The following is a 19,221-nucleotide window of genomic DNA, read 5'->3' as shown; positions in this document are numbered from 1 at the left end:
ACATATCTAAATATTGCATGAAATTGTTCTCCCATGTATTGTGCCCATTGCACATGTTGTGTAGACCTATGCTTTGATCTCAGCCCAAGTTTGTTTGACATTGTATTTTCCGAAGCTCTGTTTTGGGGACAGCAGATAAAGCAGTGCTTGAGAGGGGCAGATTTTTTGCTATTAAGTAGCACAAGCACACCAGGACTCCTGAGGTGTGCAGGAGTAGATAAAGGGCTGGCCACCCGGTGGAGTGTCTTACATGGTCTGCCCCTGCAATCTGCTTCATGAACCTATCTTAAGAAAATGATAATTTCTTCAAAATTCCTAGAGACTGAAAGAAAATTGGTCGATGCAGCATATTTGTAGGTGAGTGAGAAATTCCATGTCATTCAATCCCATCTGACAGCAATAAACAGTTATACTGGGTTTCAGTAATTTCTGTCCCGTTTGTAAAGAAATGGAATGTTTCTCATTATTTTCATTCCTAAATAAGGACCCTTGTGCCATGCTGTTGCTGTGGAACAGGGTAGTATTTTATCTGGTGCTACCCCAGGCCAGTGAATAACATGAAGCAAGACCAGTATGTGTCCCACGCACCGTGAATTTTGTTTGCATCTCTGTGGTTTTTCAGCATTCACTTGCCTGGCAAAGCCATTTCACTAATGCCAGGCAGCAGGAACTGCTGAGTGTGCAACAATTCCAAAGAACTGTTTGCTTAATTGAGAAACTAAATGCAGATGTGGAAACCTTACCTTGCCTTTCTGACTGTCAATAAGCTGAAAGAACAGAGGCTAGTATTTTCAGGCACTGGACCCATAGCTGCATGTTTTCTAGTGTTTTTCTGCTCAGCGTTGCAAGGGTGAAGATCTGTTTCTTTAAAAAGAGGTAAGATGGACAGGTAGGGAAGCATTGCTATAGAAGTGAGTTTTCTATAAATTAGATGTCTGCGTATTTTTAGAACATATCTTCTATTACTTACACGATTAAGGATTAGATCCTCATATGTATCAGAAAACTCTCTGCATCTACCAGTGTTAATAAATCTAAACTCCAAACACCATTTTCAAAAACGCTCAGGCACTCGTTAGCCTATATCCCTGATCATCCAGGACACATTAGACACAGTCAGATGCTCATTAACACAGCTTCTTCACTGTACACTATCTAGACACCATCCATCTTTAGCTGAGATGCTGTGTGATGCCCATTTCAACCTACTGTGCCAAGCGACTAGTATTTCTTGGAGGCTGGTGCTAACTCTCATTGATTGTGTTGTTGCAGGGCTGCAGCCAGCCTGGGGCTGGGGCTCACAGAGTAGCCCAAGCAGATGGGCAAACCTCTCACTCTGACCTCGCAGAATGTATTGTGGCTTTCCAGGGCCAACAACCATGAAGGGGCTTAAAGCTTATCATGTACTCTGCTGCATAACTACCTCACATCCTATTGCCAATCAGACTTCTAAGACCCAACTGAGGTGTCTAGAATCACTGTGGGATGCACAGTGAGACTAATGTTTCACATGGAAACCATGTGAACCGTAAGTCTAAGAATCTATGTGAGCAACAAATGCTAACCACAAGGATCTGCTGAGCAAAAGCATCCCTCAGGCACAGCTACCTGCCAAACTCTATTTTACCTGGAGGTAGATAAGAGAGGGACGCAGTTCCAGGCCCAAGTGATTCAACTTCTTTGTGTCCAAGTTGTCTAGGGCTCAGAAGCATATCACTTATCCGGGATAGATCATGCCTTGACTTCTGCCAGAATAGTGGCAGAACCTCATTCCCAGCTCCTTGAAGAGACCAGGTGACCTGTGAGGCTACTCTTGGAAGACTATGAAGGGCTGCAGAGGAAATTCTGTAGGTGAATGCTGGAGTGGTAAACTTTAGATTTTTACTCTTTTCCTGCAATGGGAAGGATGAAACCAGGGTGCACATCAGCAGTTACATGGGATGGACTGTATAATCAGGGATGGACTGTATAATCAGGAGGTAAAGATCACTCTGCCAAGCACAAGAGCAAACAAATCTGACTGTATAGGTATGTCTTTAGTTTCTTACGATAGCACTGTTATACTTCATGTAAACTTTGGAGCAGGATTAGAGATCTGAATTTCTTCCAAATGAACAAACACTGTGATCAGTTGGAATAGTTGAATACCACAATTAATCTGTGATTCTGTTCATATTTATTTATTTAAACAAAAGGTTACAATGGCCGGAGTCAATTTCAGTCTTGTCCTCAGTGTTTTAAACTTTTAAAAATTAATTTTCCTAGAATTATCTACATACTTTTAATTTAGAATGACATACATATCTCAGTTTCAGAAGGAATATAATAGTGTAGGTAACTTAGGTAACTTCGTATATTCTCTTCTAAAATTCTTTAAAAATTACTCCTGTTATCAATTATAAAATAACGAGTACTTTGGTAGTTTCAGAAATTGAACTGAAAAAGAAACATTACATCTAGGATGCTGAGGGTAGTCCATCAGCTCTATTTCAGGAACAAGAAGTTGGGTAACTGCTGTCTTAAGTATGAATGGAGATTGCCTGTATAATGTCTAAAATTAAAGTTCTTAACAAGAACTGAAAGCTGGGGGCTGTTAGAAACTCCCAGCTGCTGTGGACTGAGTGTCAAGGAGGGCAGATCCAGTATCAGTCAGTGAGTGGGATATCTACATGAGAAAAAAACATGTAGAGTGAAAGTAAAAATACTGTTAGAGGATGCTGTACATCTGGGCTAATTTTTGAAGTCTGATCATACTTTGAAGATGAAGCTTGGTAAAGACTGTATTAGAAAGAAAGGAAGGGCTGTTTATTGTCCATCTCTGTATTACATACATTTGGTATTTTTACTGTAGTGATTTTCTCAAACATGTCGTGTTAATTAAATTTTCAGTGATCTCTGTGTATCCTGATGTGAGACAGGTGAGTAATCAGTAAAGTCCTTTTCTGAACCAAAGTGAATGATATGAGAAAATTAAATATGATAAGAATTAAAAAAGCATTTAATATCAAACTCTAAGTTTACAATTTCACTGTATGTCTCTTTTTACTGTAGCAACCAGAGCACAAGGGCAGTACGAACATGTGGCCCTTTATTTGATTAAGGATAATAATCAACTAAGCCAAAAGGAAGGGAAGTAGATTTTCCTAGCTCAGCTTCTAGTACAATCTTTTACGTGTCTCCAATTGTGTAACCATTGCTCCATACAGCATTGTACCATGCAACATTGTTAAATGAAGAAAAACTGTGCACATAACAAAGAATCCAAAATGTAGAGAAATTATATTTGGTGTCATTAATTATGCAATGACCACTGTATTTTGCTTTCTTCCATTTCAGATCCCAGCCCTCCTTGTCTCCTGTTTTGCCTGCTCATGCCTTTGTTGGCAGGCTCAGGTCCTGGGAAGAAGTGATTCTGTTGAGCTTTGTAATTGCTGCAAATGTCTGGAGGTAGTAGTTTGGAAGCGTAGTTTGTGGTCAGCCATGACTTTAAATTCCCCAATGCCAGCCTCAGAAGTATCATTGAAAATGTGGTCTCCATCACCTAAAACCTCTAATTAGTCTCACTTGTTTCTTCTAGACCTGGCTTTGATCTAAATGGCTCAACTTCTTTTATTTCCAAATGTAAATTTCAAGTAAACTTTGTCTGCTTTTAGGACTCGACCTTGAAGGAATCATAACTAGATCACCTTGACTGGCAGTAGGTTTCATATAAGTTCAACAACCCTTGCTAAATGCAGAAACAACCCACTTTCATCAGTTCCTGCTGAAGTAAATCTAAATTCCGACAATAATATTAATCTATACTGTTCTCCATACAATCTGTTTTTTCTAGAACTAAGCATAGCTTGTGGGTTCCTCTAAGCAGCAGCATTAAGCTGAGCTTGATGGCCACTTCTAAATCCAATATTGACTCATGGTCTTATCTTCATGTTGACCCAACCCCTGAAGTTAACTCTAATGCCAAAGCTAACTCAGATTTTAAGCTCCAACCTGAGCACATCACTAAGAAGAAAGTAGCAAACTTGCCTGAATTAATTATGCTAAGTTAAACATACCATGTAAACCCTACTGACAAGAGCCATAAGCCAAGCTCAGGTACTGTGCAGGTTCATCCAACATAGTAGCCTCCTGCACTACCTATATCTAATCACTAGCAGGCAATCTCAACAATTTAAGGTTTAATTTGATGGCCCTTTTTATTTTAGCACAGTTGTATTAGTTGCTGTGAGACTCCCAGCCTGTGAAAGTACCAAAGGCATGGCATTAATGTATTGTCACTCTCTTGTTTTTACTGATTCTTGCATTTCTCTACCCAGTCTTTGCTTCTGTTCATAACAGCTTTTGTTTCTTCAATGTCAAATATGTGCTTTTCCAACAGTGATAAAATCACTACAATTTTTTTTTAAGTGCTCTACATGTGGGGTTTTTTGTCATCATTTTTCTCTGGGCCACTTGCTCCATGAGCCTGAAGTCCACTCAGTTCTGATCGCACAGTGAGGGAAATAGCACTGTGCTGTATCATTTAAAGCATCAGTTTGTATGCCAACACAGAATCATAGAATAACTTTGGTTGGAAGGGACCTTAAAGATCATCTAGTTCAAACATCTCTGCTATGGGCAAGGACACCTTCCACTAGATGACGTTGCTGAAAGCCTCATCCAACCCAGCTTTGAATATCTCCAAGGACAGGACAACCATGACATCTCTGAACAACCTTTTCCAGTGCCTCACCACCCTCACACTAAAAAATTTATTCCTAATATCTAATCTAAATCTCCCTTCTCTCAGCTTAATCCCATTACTCCTCACCCTATCACTACATTTCTTGATAAAGACCCCCTCCACAGCTTTCCTGTAGGCCTCTCTTAAGAACTGGAAGGTTCTTAAGAAGAATAAGCTTTGCAGGGAGCCTTTTCTTCTCTAGGCTAAGCAAGTCAAACTCTCTCAGCCTGTCCTCATATGGGAGGTGCTCCAGCCTTCTGACCATCTTTGTGGCCCTCCTCTGGACTTGCTGTAACAGATCCACATCCTTCCTGTGCTGAGGACTCCAGAACTGAATGCAGTAGACCAGGTGAGGTCTCACAAGAGCAGAATAGAGGGCGAGAATCATGTCCTTTGACCTGCTGGTGACACTTTTTTTGATGCAGCCCAGGATACAGTTGGCTTTCTACACTGTAAAAAGTACAAAAAACCCAAAAGTACATTGTTTTGCTCGTGTTGAACTTCTCATCCACCAGCATCCCCAAGTCATTCTCTTCGGGGCTACTCTCAATCCATTCTCCACCCAGCCTGTGTTTGTGCTTGGGATTACCCCGACTGAGGTGCAGGACCTCGAACTTGTCCTTGTTGAACTTAATGTGGTTTGCATTGGCCCACCTCTCAAACCTGTCCCTTTGCATGGCATCCCTTCCCTGCACTATGCTGACTGCAGCACACTCTTTGGTGTGATCAGTGAACTTGCTAAGGGTACCTGTCTATTTCTGCAACAAAGATGTTGAACAACACCAGTTCGTATACCAGACCCTGAAGACTGCCATTCGTCAGGCATCTCCACTTAGATATTGAGCCATTGACCACAACTCTTTGAGTGTGACTAGCCAGCCAGTTCCTTATTCAACAGGTGGTCCATCCATCAAATCCCTGTCTCTCCGATTTTGATACAAGTCATGTGGGAGAGTGTTGAATGCTTTGCACAAATCCAGGTAGATGATGCCAGTTACTCTTCACCTATTCACCTCTGTTGTAGCCCCACTGTAGAAGGCCACCAAATTACTCAGGCACAATTTACCCTTAGCGGAGCCTTGTTGGCTGTCACCAGCATATGTATCATCTTCTAGTAATCTGCCTTAAATATAAGGTTCTGCTAAATGGCTGATCTCTACCCTCTTCACTGCAGTCTCCCTTCCTCTCTGTGACCACTGACCACCCATATACGCCACAGATATAGCTGTCAGGATGCTAATCTGACCATTAAGATGCATTTGACATGGGGGATGACAGTATGATACACAGGTTTACTTTTTACAAGTAATTTCGCTGTTTTTTTCACTACACATTTAAAAGTAAAGGCAAACTTTTGCAAAGTTTTCAGTCTAAAGCAAAATTCACTTAGTCCTAACTGCCTTCAGAGTAAAGAGTTGCACTTCTCCTTCAATAAAAATTCTGTAAGTTTCCCTGTTGTTTGCTAGGAATGGGACAATGGCACACAAAATAATTGATTCTTCTCCAATATTGCTTCTTCTTGGTTGATATACTTCGAGTTAGAATTGGCTGACTTCAAAAATGGTAGCAAATATGACCAGTTCATCCACCTTTCTTTTGCTGTTTCTAGCACCAGTTCAAATTCAGTGATACTGGCAAACAGATCAAGAGGATTTCATCTATGATTGTTCCTCTTCAGGAGAAAGAAAAGCTTTTCTTTTTTTTTTTCCTTTTAGGCAATATTCAACTGATGGTACAATTTTTTTATCACAGACTTTGTGGCATGTATATATTAAACCCAACATACTAATCCATAAAAAAAAAAAATGGCAGCTGAACTGAGTAATACAAGATCACCAAGTGGCGAATCCACTGATGCTTCATATTATCTAACGCTGCTATACTACCAAAGGTAAAAATCTCCCTATACGTTATCTACAAAAACTATGAATTATTTCATTTCCCACAGACAAACTTACTGGATTCATCAAACCATGTATGAATGGGTCATAAAATGGAAATTTCTCATTTGGTTTTGCTAATTAAAATTATTATCGATTTTTTTTTTCTGCAACTCTGTAAGAGATTTCCCTTAACTGGCTATTTGAATAATATAATATTTTTCTACTGCTCCTTGATGTTGATACTGAACTGTGATTTACAACAGTGTGATACTTCATGCTACTCTGTTTAGCAACAATCACAAAAATCTGCACAGTTAATGATATAATATTGTTTCTTATCTCAGATAAAGTGCAGATAAAGTAGTTTATGCAACCCCCTCCCCCCCAGTGCAAATGGTTCAACCCTCCCAATGAAAAAAGAAAATGACTGGAAATAATGCGTGTAAATCACATATGAGTCACTATGTACATGAACTGCTTTTTATGTAAGGCCTGATGGACTAAGACCCTGCGTGCTAATGGCTGCCTACTTCCTCTAAATTCTACATATTGCTCTCATGTAAGTTCAACAATTTGCAAGTTTCTAGCTTAAAATAATTTTCATGCTAATTCATTTGTCACTGAAGGAAGCCAAGCATTTCAGGATAGTAACATATCTCTTCCCATGGCAGCATATTCCTTACCTTCATACTCCCCTTCCCCATCTTATTACACTTGGAATGGGAAGGATCTGATACTTACAGAAGTATCCTGCTTAGACAGGGAACCTGAATTTTATAGAACTAATTTTAGGAGAGAATATATCCTGTTCTGAAGAATAATGAAGAAAAACTCTTCCCAGTATCTACTTCACTTGATGTAAAGTGTTGCCCCATAAATACTTGTTCGAGCATCCTGTGTTACCACTATGTGGAATTTTTGTTGAAACAGAAACTTTGATACATCATGACGGCATTTTTGGTCACAACGTAAGACTTCACCATGAATGAGGAAGCAATTGACCTGGTGTCTTCTACAACTCAATTACTGAACTAGGGTGGTTTTATTTCTGCATAAAGTATTTAATATCAGGAATTAGTCATGAGCTAGCCCAGTCAATGCTCCTTATGGATTTTCTGCTGCAGCCAGACTTCTTATGATAGAAAACACTGAGGGAAGTTACACAGAATGGGAAATAAAAACTTCACCACAGTATTATTCATTTTCTTCCACCAAAAATACTCTAATTCCACAATATCTAACATATTCAATGGACTGAATAGGAATATTAACATCAAACAGCCTCAAAATATTCAGAAGAATGGATTAAAATCTAAATCTGAATCTGACCAGCTAGTATTCTTCACCTGGTTCCTCCAGAAACATACATAAATGCGTGTTTGTGTATTGAATATCATGGCACTTGTAGAACAATTTTTTAAATATAATAGCTGATCTGGAGGGTCTCAATATATATAGTTGCCCCAAACACAAGAAATTTGATAGACATCTTTTTGTGGATTTCTGCTAGTAGAAATTTTGGACTCATACCACAATTAATTTTGAAATCCCATGACATTTTGTGGCACAGTTTCATTTGTTTTCAGTTATCCAGCTGCAGTAGGAGCCTACTGCAAGTATTTAGCTTATGATATTTGGGAGAGTGGGGATGGTAGGGTGGTGGGTTGTTTTATTTTAAGAGAGTGGTTGATTTTAAAGGAAAACAAAATCTCCTCAATATGTTTTATTTATTTCCTGAGGACTTTCACTTACACAAGTAGGCACTAAATATTTGAGATTGACTTTCCAGAGCATAACAGTAAAAAAGTTCAGAATTTGGCTTAGTTTCATTTAAAATAGTAAAAATTGACCTTGTAAACAATTCCATAGGAGGTAGGATACATAAATTTGACAATCTGTCAAATAAGAGAAAGTAAACAGTTACTCTGTGATCCTAATAAATAATGAGCAACACAAGTATTAAATAAACATTTTTATACAAAAAGATATAAGTGAAAGACTAAAATAGCATTTTTAATAAATTAAGAATAGATGTAATCATTTACTTACAACTTAGTCTTGCTTGCAAGAGTCACAAGCTTTTTCTGCTCACCCTGAATTTCTGACTGAAAAGCCATAATGGCAAGAACAACCCTGAGTGATTCATAAGCAGGACCCAATCTGAATAAAGCTCTTTTTATTTGTGTGGGTGGCATTTAATATCTCTAAAATGTTGCCTTTTACTCCCATATATAATACTTTTCTGTTCCTCCAACTTGAAGGGGATTGTCATAATAGCCTTAATGTCTGGACTTGGAAAGTAAGCTTAGGGCACTGACTCGTCTCCCAGTTCAAGTTCCTCCAGCAGCTGATCCCATGAAGACAGTGTTGATTGGTGGCAAAGATGACACCATATCTCTGCTTGGTTGGCCATGGGACTCCAGATTTTCCTGAGAAGGGAACTGACCAGATGTTCCATACATACACTGGGAAGAAGATGTGGTTTGCATGTCTGAAGCTGTGGGGAAAAAAGTTTACCATCATTGCAAGTTTTCTATCATTTATTGAATTTAACAAAAATTACAATCCAATTTCATCCCATGGAGATCTTTATCTACCAGGCACACCATCTGAAAGATGGAAAAGTCAACACTTCTACACTTCACTCAGTTTACATATGCTTTGATAGTTTTTCTTCAGTGGCTCCTCAAACCATCAAGGTTTGAAGTCAAAATCCTTGCATAAGTGAACTCTGCTAAAAATCCAGCTATGGGCCTGAAGTTTACGCCTTATGTATGATCTATATTCTATAAAAATTGTGCAATGTTAATTATGCGCGCTATGCTAGTCTTTCCATATCTTGCATCATTCAGGTCCATATTCACTGGTGGTACCACTGCCACCACTTGGCATGTATCAATACAGAATACAGAAGATATTTGATAGATACAGTCCCTTTGTGGTGCTGATGTTTTTTCCCCCCTCTTCTTTAGCACCCTTTAAAGAATTGAGCACTGAGTTCTTGCAGAGACTTAATGAGACAAGAAATGTCTGATCTTCTACGCAAGGTTAACAGGCATGTAGTGGTAGTAGGCAATCTTACGGAGCAACCAACAGCACCTTAGTTTGTATCTTCCATGCAACCTGTTTTGGGACGCAAGACCAAACTCAGCTGTGATTTGTTTAATGCATATACAAACCCAAACCCTTTGGGGCTGGGTAATTTAACCTACAATTCACTGTCAGTGGGAGCTTTGCCCAATACACACAGTTGTTGAAGCACAAGATGGGAAAGAACTACACCACAGGAAGTATATATCTAGACATCCCTAACCCGGGGTTTATTTGATCTGTTTGGCAGGGAGGATCATTAAGAGCCCTTAGAAAAGCCCAGTCTGTTAGTAGCTCACTTAATACTTAGAAAGTGTTTCCTAATATGGATTTTTCTGCAATTCAGGTCAGTTAATCCACTCCTCATGGACAATGGATCATTAGTTCTCCCTAAGGGAATGAAGAGTCGTTAAACCCACTGTCCTGCAGTTTCAAGGAAAATGCATCTTATGATACATCACAAGCACTGAGCTATTTATCTCTGTATTGTATCTCATATACCCTATACGTGAGCTACAGTTTAATACTCAGCGTTTGTTAGGATGCTGAGAAGTTCATAGCTCTTTTTCAATAGTTGGCTATACTTACGCATTGGAGTCTGACAGACAGCTGAAGGTGAGGACTCTGTGTAGTATGAGCCTGTTTGTTTTCTTCCACTGTCATCCAAGATATTCAGGGGATCATGTATATCATTGTATGATGGCAATGATCGAATGCTGCTTACACTGCTGATTACAGAAACGTGTTGATCCACCATTGCTCCAAGTCTGTGAGATTCTGGATAATTTATATTGTTTCCATAATATCCTGTTGACAAGAGATTGGAAAAAAAACCAGAGTGGAACTACTGTTGAAAAAAAAAGGGTAGGGTAGGAGCTTGTGATAACCTGGAACAAAAGGTAACCGTTATCAGCTGAGACCCTTGAGAATAAGATTCTTTATGTACACATACAGACTAGTAACATTAGTAACGCATGTGGTGACTGACACAAAAAAAAGGGTGGTAACGAGGAAGCAAAAAGATCTTAAGAGTTCAGTCATGCCTTCAGTACAGAATTGCCCTTCCATTTTAAGTTCAGAATCAAACAGTAGCCTGAAATTAGTGGTCAAAAAAAGACACCACAGAGACATCTATCCACAGTTCAGTGCTCCCTTCTGAAGTTTACAATCAGGCAAAGTATACCTGGAAAGAAAATCTGTGTAGTAATACATGCTTTTCACATATACAAACTCATATAAAAGCAACATTTCCACTGTGTCTTTCCTCCAGAAGAGGGAAGTGGTTTTACTGACCATATTTCTGAAGCAGATTGTGGCGATAACTTTACATTTAAGTATGAGAAACATCAGGGCCAAAGTCTCAAACTAATGCTAATGCACAATTTTTGTACTTTGTTTCACCATCCTGACCCTGTGACTAGAATGGTGCATTATGCTGATCCCAGAGGCAAGGTATCGTATGCTTGTTATATTTCACATTAGACGTTTTGGAGGATTTTCAAGAGAAGGTTAAATTGCAAGGTCACCCTGGGTTTGCTTCCTTTGTGCAAGACATGGTAGTGGTGCAAAAGAAGATTAGCATCAGTGCAGCAGATGCATTTGTGGTCAACTGAGGATTCACCAGAGGAAACAAACCTTAAGTAGCTTGTTATGCTGCTTTACAATCTCCATGTGACATCAGAGAAGCACATAACAGGAAGGTATAAATAAGAGCTGAAAAACATCTTCCATAGAAGAAAAACAGAGAAAAAGTGTTTTACTCCAGCAAGGAAAGAGAAACAGAAGGGAAAAAGAAAATATATAATAATACCATTTGATGCATTAGCAGGATATGCTGCTCCTGGGTACGTAGACATTGAGTTGCTCAAGAAATTGAAACTCCCAGTATTCAGGAACTGAATATTTTGTGTGTCCTGAGGCATGGATGAGGAACCATAGCCGGAAGGGGATCTGGCATTGTATGGAGAAACAGCACAACTGTTGCTGAAGTAGTCTCTGGAGAACTGCTGTTCATTCAGGTTGTTGAATCGACTGTGCTCTGCTCTGTGGTGATAAACTCCTGAAGTGGAATGGGCCTGAGTTCGGAACATAGCCTGGTAATTTGAATTGTTTCCATAGTAATTCTGATTAGTTTGTGACAAAGTCTGATAAAGGGGTTCTGAGTAGGAAGAGCATTGTGAATGTGTGGATAACACCGGACCTACACTTGAAGGTCTCACAGCCATTGGTCCCTGGTTGATTACGCTTCCTCGACTGACCACGGCTGGTGAAATGGGAGGAGTCATCAGGTGACCAGTGCTTTGAGACAGTTCCATTTGACCTGGAATAAATAAGATTAGTGTTCAGTACTGTTGAACAGAGCAGATCTGTTAAAGACACTAACCCTCTAGTGAATTGTACATTACCATTTGAAACCTTCACAAGGAATATGATTGGCCCGCACATATACAGCACATGTTCTTTAATCAATGGCTTCAGGCTTTAAAGCTTCCCACTTTCATTCTCCATCTTGCAGGCTTCTACATTCAGTGAGAATTTCAGCAGTTACAAGGCTTGTGTGCTCCCAGTAACACCATTCATTCTCTCCTCACAAGAACTTCATCAAGCCAAGAGGTATAGGATACTTTTACCATTGTTCTAAGAGGGTCTATTACTGATAAGGCTCTACAACTGCCACCTTGTAAAGCAGCACAGAGGGTGAACTCATGAAATGTAGAGGTCTTTGTGAAAGCAGATGGTCATTGCTCCTCTTACAGCAATGTGTTACTGCGGACTGAAAGACTGACAAGTAAATAAGAGAAGGAGAAACTAGAAAAAATGATACATACTTGTTAGCTGCATATTCTCACTGTCTCCTGTGGTGAAAGGGTTCAGACCAGAAGGTACACTGCTGGGCTGGCTAGCTGACAAGGACACGTATGTTTGCTCTGCTATACATTCATTTTTGACTGAAGCATCACTGGGCAAAGGAGCAGCTTTGTTACGATTTGCTAGGAAGCAAGAGCTTGGTGATGCAGTAAAGGCGGCTTTGCTTGCGTCTGGAAGAGTAAGTAAAAACTCTTAGTGGCTGTGATGTATGCTCATTGCATGTAAATTCACCACTAGCATATAGATAGCATATGAACTGCCCGATTTGTTTGTATCTTTGGTTGCTTATTTTAAAACCCAGTGAAGCCTCCATATTTTGCATGTAGTCAATGAATACAAGTATCATCTATTTCGTGTCATATTCCCTGACCACAGATACATCACAGAGTACCAGCTCCTTACTGAAGCCATGATAGTGAAGGCATGAGCCAGGTTTATTCACATGAAATCAAGTAAATTGCACTGAGTGAATCAGGTTCATGACACTTCATCTTAAAGAATTAATAATGAGAATTCTAGAATGCTTGAACTCTATCTTCATACTAACATATAGAGAAAAGCATTTGTTATACTCAGCAGATCTTAGATTTTCTGCAGACTATTGATAAGTCAGTGGATTTTTTGCTGTTCTTCGGTGGAAACATTGACTTTATCTTACAGTTTCATACACTTCACCTCAGTATCCAAGGATGAAACAACTGCTACATAGGACAAGGTTGGGTATTTTTCTGAAGGCTGATTTAAAAGAAAAAGCATAGCATCTACTGTAAGACAATTTTTATGCAACTTTCTTGCAGCAAAGTGCAGATTTAGAGTAGTAACAACAAAAAAAATCAAGTTTCACCGGATTTTTAGGGATTAACTTGGACCAGAATTCAATCCAAATAAATCTTCATTCATTTTATAGCAAAGGACCTGGAGGATATAACTTCAAATGGTCTAACCTTGAAGAAGCTGGTAAATGGAAGGTCTTAAGGATACTGTTTTAAATTAGGATTTTTCTCTCCCACATAGTAATACTTCACCCAGATGCTAAATAGGGCTCCAAATTTCATTTTCAACCTTGCAGGGATATTTGCGTATTAGTAACATTTAATACATTCTTATATCAAGGTGTAGTTACATATTTAGACTTTGGCAGTAAAACTGGATTAGGAATTCTTGCCCTTTCTGCTACTTATGCCTCTTTTCATACTTCAGCTTGTGGCCCTTCAGATGTACCTACAAGTGTTTGTTGCATGCAAGATCATTTCAGTCATCTGCTGCATTCACATTCCCACAAAATGCTATTAAGTGAACTATAGTAAAAAGGTGAGAATGAATTGCTAAGTAGTCCCAAGATTTTCAGGTGAATTTGACAATGTTGCGGGAAACTACACCTTCAGGAGAAGACAGTGAGCCTGCTTCTGTTTGAATTTACACAAGCATGTCAATTTCTAAAAACTGAACATTCAAAAGATCTAAGCGCTAGTTACCTAAATTCTTCATGTATTTGTCCAACAGATTTTGGAGTTCTTGTTCTTTGTCATTGTTGAACTGTGTCTCCATGGCAAGCAGGATGTACTCATCTAGTAGCATGCGGATCAAATGAAAAGAACCTTTTGGAGGAGAAAGAGAGAAAGAGTAGCTGAGTTATCTTTGTGACCATCTCTCACCACTCTACAAGAAGCGAGTGAAACAAACAAATAATTGTGGACTTTAAATGACCTGGCAAGACCAACAAGGAATAGAGCCTAACTTCTAGCTCTAATCTCTCTTTGCATTGGCCCACCTAGCTCAATTGTTTACTGTCCTGTAGGCTATTTGACCACTAATTACATCAAAGAAAAATACTGATGAAAGTGAGACATGCTTCAGACTTGAAGAGGGCACACAGTGGAGATAGATAAGGCCGAAGTCTGCTAGAATGCCTCTGCTCTATTTCTGTTTGCCTTGTGCTAAATAACCAGACAATAACTGGTGAAGTCTTTGACCTTATTTCAAGGATATATCACATTGAAAACGTGTGTCTTCTTACAGCCATTTCAGATGCTCTCTTGAGTTTTAGTTAACTATATACCTTCAACTAAATTTAGGAAATCATGTAGTAGATTTAAAGTCAGTTTCCCTTGCTCTATCATCTTCTATTTCATAAAAGGTTCTTTCTGAGAGTTCCCAAAAGTGTAAACATTTCTAAAGATAGATATATGAACATTTATTTTCAAAAGCCACACACTGTTGAATTGATTGTCTGCTGATCTCAGAATTAAAGAATTAAGAGTGGTGATCTGCCAAATGCCTTTTGCTTTTATGAAAACATACCATGCACAAGAACTTCTATACAGTAGTAATTTTTTACCAAACTGATACACATTTAAAATTAATAATTTAAATCTTCTGTCTCTTATACCGAGATATGCAGTTAAACTGCCACTACCATACCAAAACAAACAAGAGCTTCTAGCTCTTAAATGGCAAAGCAGTATCCAAGAGCAATTCAAAAGAAAAATACCTTTGAAAAATGAACATTTGACAGAGGTCACCAACAAAATATTGCTATCATTTACTGTGAAATGTTAGTTTGAAAAGCAGGTTAACAGCACTTATGGCTTTAACGAAAAAATCTTTAGACTAGGACAGGTTCCTCTGTTGAGGAAATGGTGGAAAGTTGGTAAGTGCTAGTACATATATAAAAAATAAGTCTTTTTACAAAGCCCAGGTACCAAAACTTGACGCGTTGTTTAGAGTTAGGTTATGCATCACTCGAGCACCAAAAAAACTCCATTTGAGAAGGAAGTCTTGAGCTCTCTTCTTTAATGACTTCCCATTTTGCTTGCTTGCCTGAAAGAGAATAGTAAAATACTGTTAAGTACACTAACTTGCTTTCTGAATATGCTTGAGAGTTCAAGGAGTCCTTGACTCAGGCTGATGTGGCAGACTGGATCAAGGTGCCTGATTCAAACTGCCTTCATAATATGTGTTTTAAGGTAATAAAGAAGATCAGCATTCACTCTTTTCAGTTCAACCAGAACAGAGCTCTGCCAGCCCTAGATAAAGCAAAGTGCTTACTACTTTGGTTCTGCTGTGCCCTGAAGGTATATAAATTAGCTCATATTCTAGTATTAAAGGTGCCAAATTATTTTGTAAATATAGAGATGTACAAGGCAGAAAGAAAAAAATCCACCCTCTGGCACTATGTTATTCCACATAAATAGGGAACTGAAATTAGTCTTCATACTTTAATGTAACCTGTATAGTAGTGGCTAGACTTTATCTTAAAATGGTATGTTTACTATCGTAACATTGATGCTTTTAACGCTGCTCATTTCATAGTGTCCCTTTGCTCTGGTAGTGATTTGTTCATGTGGTGACGTATGACCTGTTGCTTTCTCAAACAGCAAGCAGAAAGAAGCTGTTGTGTGAATTTGACAGCAACCACACTTTAACAAGAACAGAAGGCAGACAGCAATAGAAGGATTACCTGTTCTGTAAATCATTAGCTTCTGCTTAGTTGACCTAGCTGCATATCAGGACTTATAGGTATTTCTTACTCCTAACTACAGGAAAACAATGCTTGGAACTGTACCTGTTAACTTTAGTAATACAGTGTCACATAGTAGATACTGAATGCGGGAGTGCTTCACCTTTCCTGCTTGGCTTATTTATCAGGAATTGTCTTCTGAAATTGTGGAATCAATTTTACAGCATAACCATTCACTTCCAAAATAAGTTGTGACTGCTCAGCTTCAGTGGGAGTTTTCTGTCTAGGTAAGTGTGTATGGGGACTTGTTTTGGCCATGAATCATACAAAACTCCTCCCTGTGCTGCTCACATATGGCAACAAATGCTATGCAACTCAGAGTGCTTTAAAAAAGAATCACTGTTTCCATTGAAATTTGGGAAAAAAGTTGAAAAAAGGAAAAATGACATGCCCATGGCTATGCTGTAAGTGGCAGTCACTCTTCTGCAAGCCAGTCAAAGCTAACTGCACTGTCTCCTCCCTATGCATCTGTTCATACCAAGATGATCTCTAAAATCAAGGATAAAATATTGCATTTCCAGATAGAACATGACCTAATGAGAAAACCAGTGTTTAGTTGCTAGCAAGCAATGTGTAACATTTTATTCTGCTAATTTACATTCATTAGAGTAATAAATTAAGAAATATCTCTTACTTGAGCTATAACTCAGAACTCAATTATTTTGTCCTGAAGTATAGTGCAATGATTCCTGGATAACTACATGCATATAAAGTACTTATGATTATAAAGTAACTTGCAAATCAAGGGAAAGAAATCATATCAAACCCATCAATTATTGAGTTAACTACCTTATAAAGCTACAAAACTGTATCTTCTCTCCTGGTCTGAAGAAATCCTTCTACAGGCTGGCTACTTCTGAATCCATCTGCTGCATTAACTTACAGCACATATGGTACCCTCTGAATACTGTGAAAGTAAGAATGGCTTCTCTAGAGAACTACTTTTATTCACCTTACTCACTGAGCAATATCCGTGTCATTCTACATGCATAGATAATGTGGATAGTTTTTTTTCATGTGCAGTTTCTGACAGTGCCGACTTTAATGTTTTAGTTAAGATACTTCTTAGTTTTCACACACGTAAGACTGTTCAACAGCACTCAACGTGATTAATTAGAACTAAGAGCACTGGAAATTTTCACACCAAATTAAGAACTACCCTGTTCCAATAAGGAGATGGGAGCAGAGCAGAGAATCTGATGTGGGAAGCCGATGGTGCTGCATAAGTAAGGGACTGTGTAAGGAGTAAGGGGAGTAGGATTTGGTCTTGAGTCAGGGAGAACATTTGAAAGGTACCTTGATAACCCTTTGCTCAACCACAGTATCCAACCATTCAATAAATGATTCCACAGTGGCATTCTTCTTTAGAAGCTCCTTCAGTTCTTGGAACACTGTAATAGAGTCATCTACCATGTAGAAAGGAGAACATATCATTGCACGCTATTCTGAACATGAGAAAAAGTCACTCACCAGCCATATGACAATATTGTAGCATGGAAAGGAAAAGGAAAGAATTAGAACAGTGAAGAAACAAGTGATTCCCCAGCAAAGCAAGCAGACACATATCCATCACACATGTATTTTAATTACTTAAGCATTACAATGATACAAGTTGTAAGACAATGAAGTTTTACAAGAAAATAAAAATCTGATATTTTCCATTCATTTTAAGATTCAGCCTTGACAAGCGTTCTATTACCAAGTCTAGTAGTAAAGCTTTATCTGAAATGTGGCACACTTGTGTTCTGGCTTAGGTTTCCCTTATACTTTACAAGTTTCTTACAATATAATGTAAAGCTAACTTCCTCAATTTCCATTTTTGGAAAAGTGCCTCAACAACCAGTTATTTCTCTTCTCCTTTTCTCTTTTTAACCCCATATGATCAGGACAAAACTTCAAAAGAGGTTTTATCGTATTTAGGAACTGACATGTAAATGATTTTTTCAGCAATCATTTAAAGTCATCTAGTTGGGATGACTTCCCAGTGCAAGCTTCTGTTGTTGTAGGACATACTAGGGCAACCATTTGGTTTTCTTAAAGCTACTGAAGCTGCTACTGAGCTAGATTCGAGAATGTAGTGTCTACGTATGCCTTTTCTCAGTCCATCTCCAAGTAGACTAATGTGGCAATTAATCACTTTTGATTTTGACATACAAATATATCACCATGGACTTACATTCACTGTAGACCTCTCCATCAGAGTCTGTGCTCCCTGAGACTGCAAGGAGTGCCTGAGAGCCAATACTGTTCAAATCAACCTTTTCAATATCCGACACCATGGAATTCACCACATGCTGATCAAAAAGTGCTGGCCGAGCAATCTGTAAGTGAAGGCAAAACAAAATACTGAGGCCTTGTTGTGTTTTAACTCCAGCTGGCAACTAAGCACCACAGAACTTCTCACTCACTACCCACCTGTAGTGGGATGAGGGAGAGAATTGGAAGTGTAAAAGTAAGAAAACTTGTGGGTTGAGATAAAAATAGTTTAAAAATTGTAAAGAAAAGGAGAAAAAATAACAGAGAGAAAAATCCTATCCAAGAATGACAAGTGAGGCAAACAAAAACAATTGCTCACCACCAACTGACCGATGCCCAGCCAGTTCCCAAGCAGTGTCCCATCCCTGCCCCTTGCTACCCCCATCCCCATCCAGTTTTACTGCTGAACATGACATTGTATGGTATGGAATATCCCTTTGGTCAGCTGGCATCAGCTGTTCCAACTGTGTGTATCCTCCCAACTTTTTGTGCTGCTCCAACCCACTCACTGGTGAGGTGGTGTGAGAAGCAGAAAAGGCCTTGACCCTGTGTAAGCACTGCTCAGCAATAACAGTGTTATTATCAACGCTGTTTCCAGCACAGATCCAAAATACAGCCTCATACCAGCTACTATGAAGAAAATTAACTTTATTCCAGCCAAAACCAGCACAGACTCACAGCTGGGGATCACCTATATAACTCCTCAGAGAAGAATCGTGTTCTGTTTAATCTTCTTATCATGGCTGGCTTTTTCATAGCTCAGATGAGACAATGTTTCCCTTCCATCAGACTTCTAATGCTCTTCTAGAGTGCCTTCCTATCAAATCATCTTCACCATGTAACCCATGTGCTACTTCTGTCTTAATATTTATTAAAGAGAA

The 19,221-nt window shown here is 38.8% G+C and overlaps 1 protein-coding gene across 1 annotated transcript in view; it reads right to left on the bottom strand.

Annotated features, from left to right (window-relative positions):
- Positions 1-8,431: 8,431 nt before the first annotated feature.
- Positions 8,432-19,221, bottom strand: part of RFX6 (regulatory factor X6) — a 35,620-nt gene continuing 24,830 nt past the window's right edge. Inside the window, exons 11-18 of the mRNA XM_009562244.2 lie at positions 18,261-18,405; positions 17,381-17,490; positions 15,267-15,384; positions 14,040-14,162; positions 12,525-12,734; positions 11,507-12,016; positions 10,285-10,503; positions 8,432-9,103 (exon numbers count right to left, since the gene is read on the bottom strand). Of these exons, the coding sequence (XP_009560539.2) occupies positions 8,937-9,103; positions 10,285-10,503; positions 11,507-12,016; positions 12,525-12,734; positions 14,040-14,162; positions 15,267-15,384; positions 17,381-17,490; positions 18,261-18,405 (1,602 nt within the window). The 3' untranslated portion in view covers positions 8,432-8,936. The remainder of the gene's footprint in view (positions 9,104-10,284; positions 10,504-11,506; positions 12,017-12,524; positions 12,735-14,039; positions 14,163-15,266; positions 15,385-17,380; positions 17,491-18,260; positions 18,406-19,221) is intronic.

Source organism: Cuculus canorus, chromosome 3 (assembly GCF_017976375.1).
Source record: "Cuculus canorus isolate bCucCan1 chromosome 3, bCucCan1.pri, whole genome shotgun sequence".
Classification (NCBI taxonomy): domain Eukaryota; kingdom Metazoa; phylum Chordata; class Aves; order Cuculiformes; family Cuculidae; genus Cuculus; species Cuculus canorus.
The sequence above is the reverse complement of the archived record's forward strand: the minus strand, read 5'-3'. Positions and strand labels throughout refer to the sequence as shown.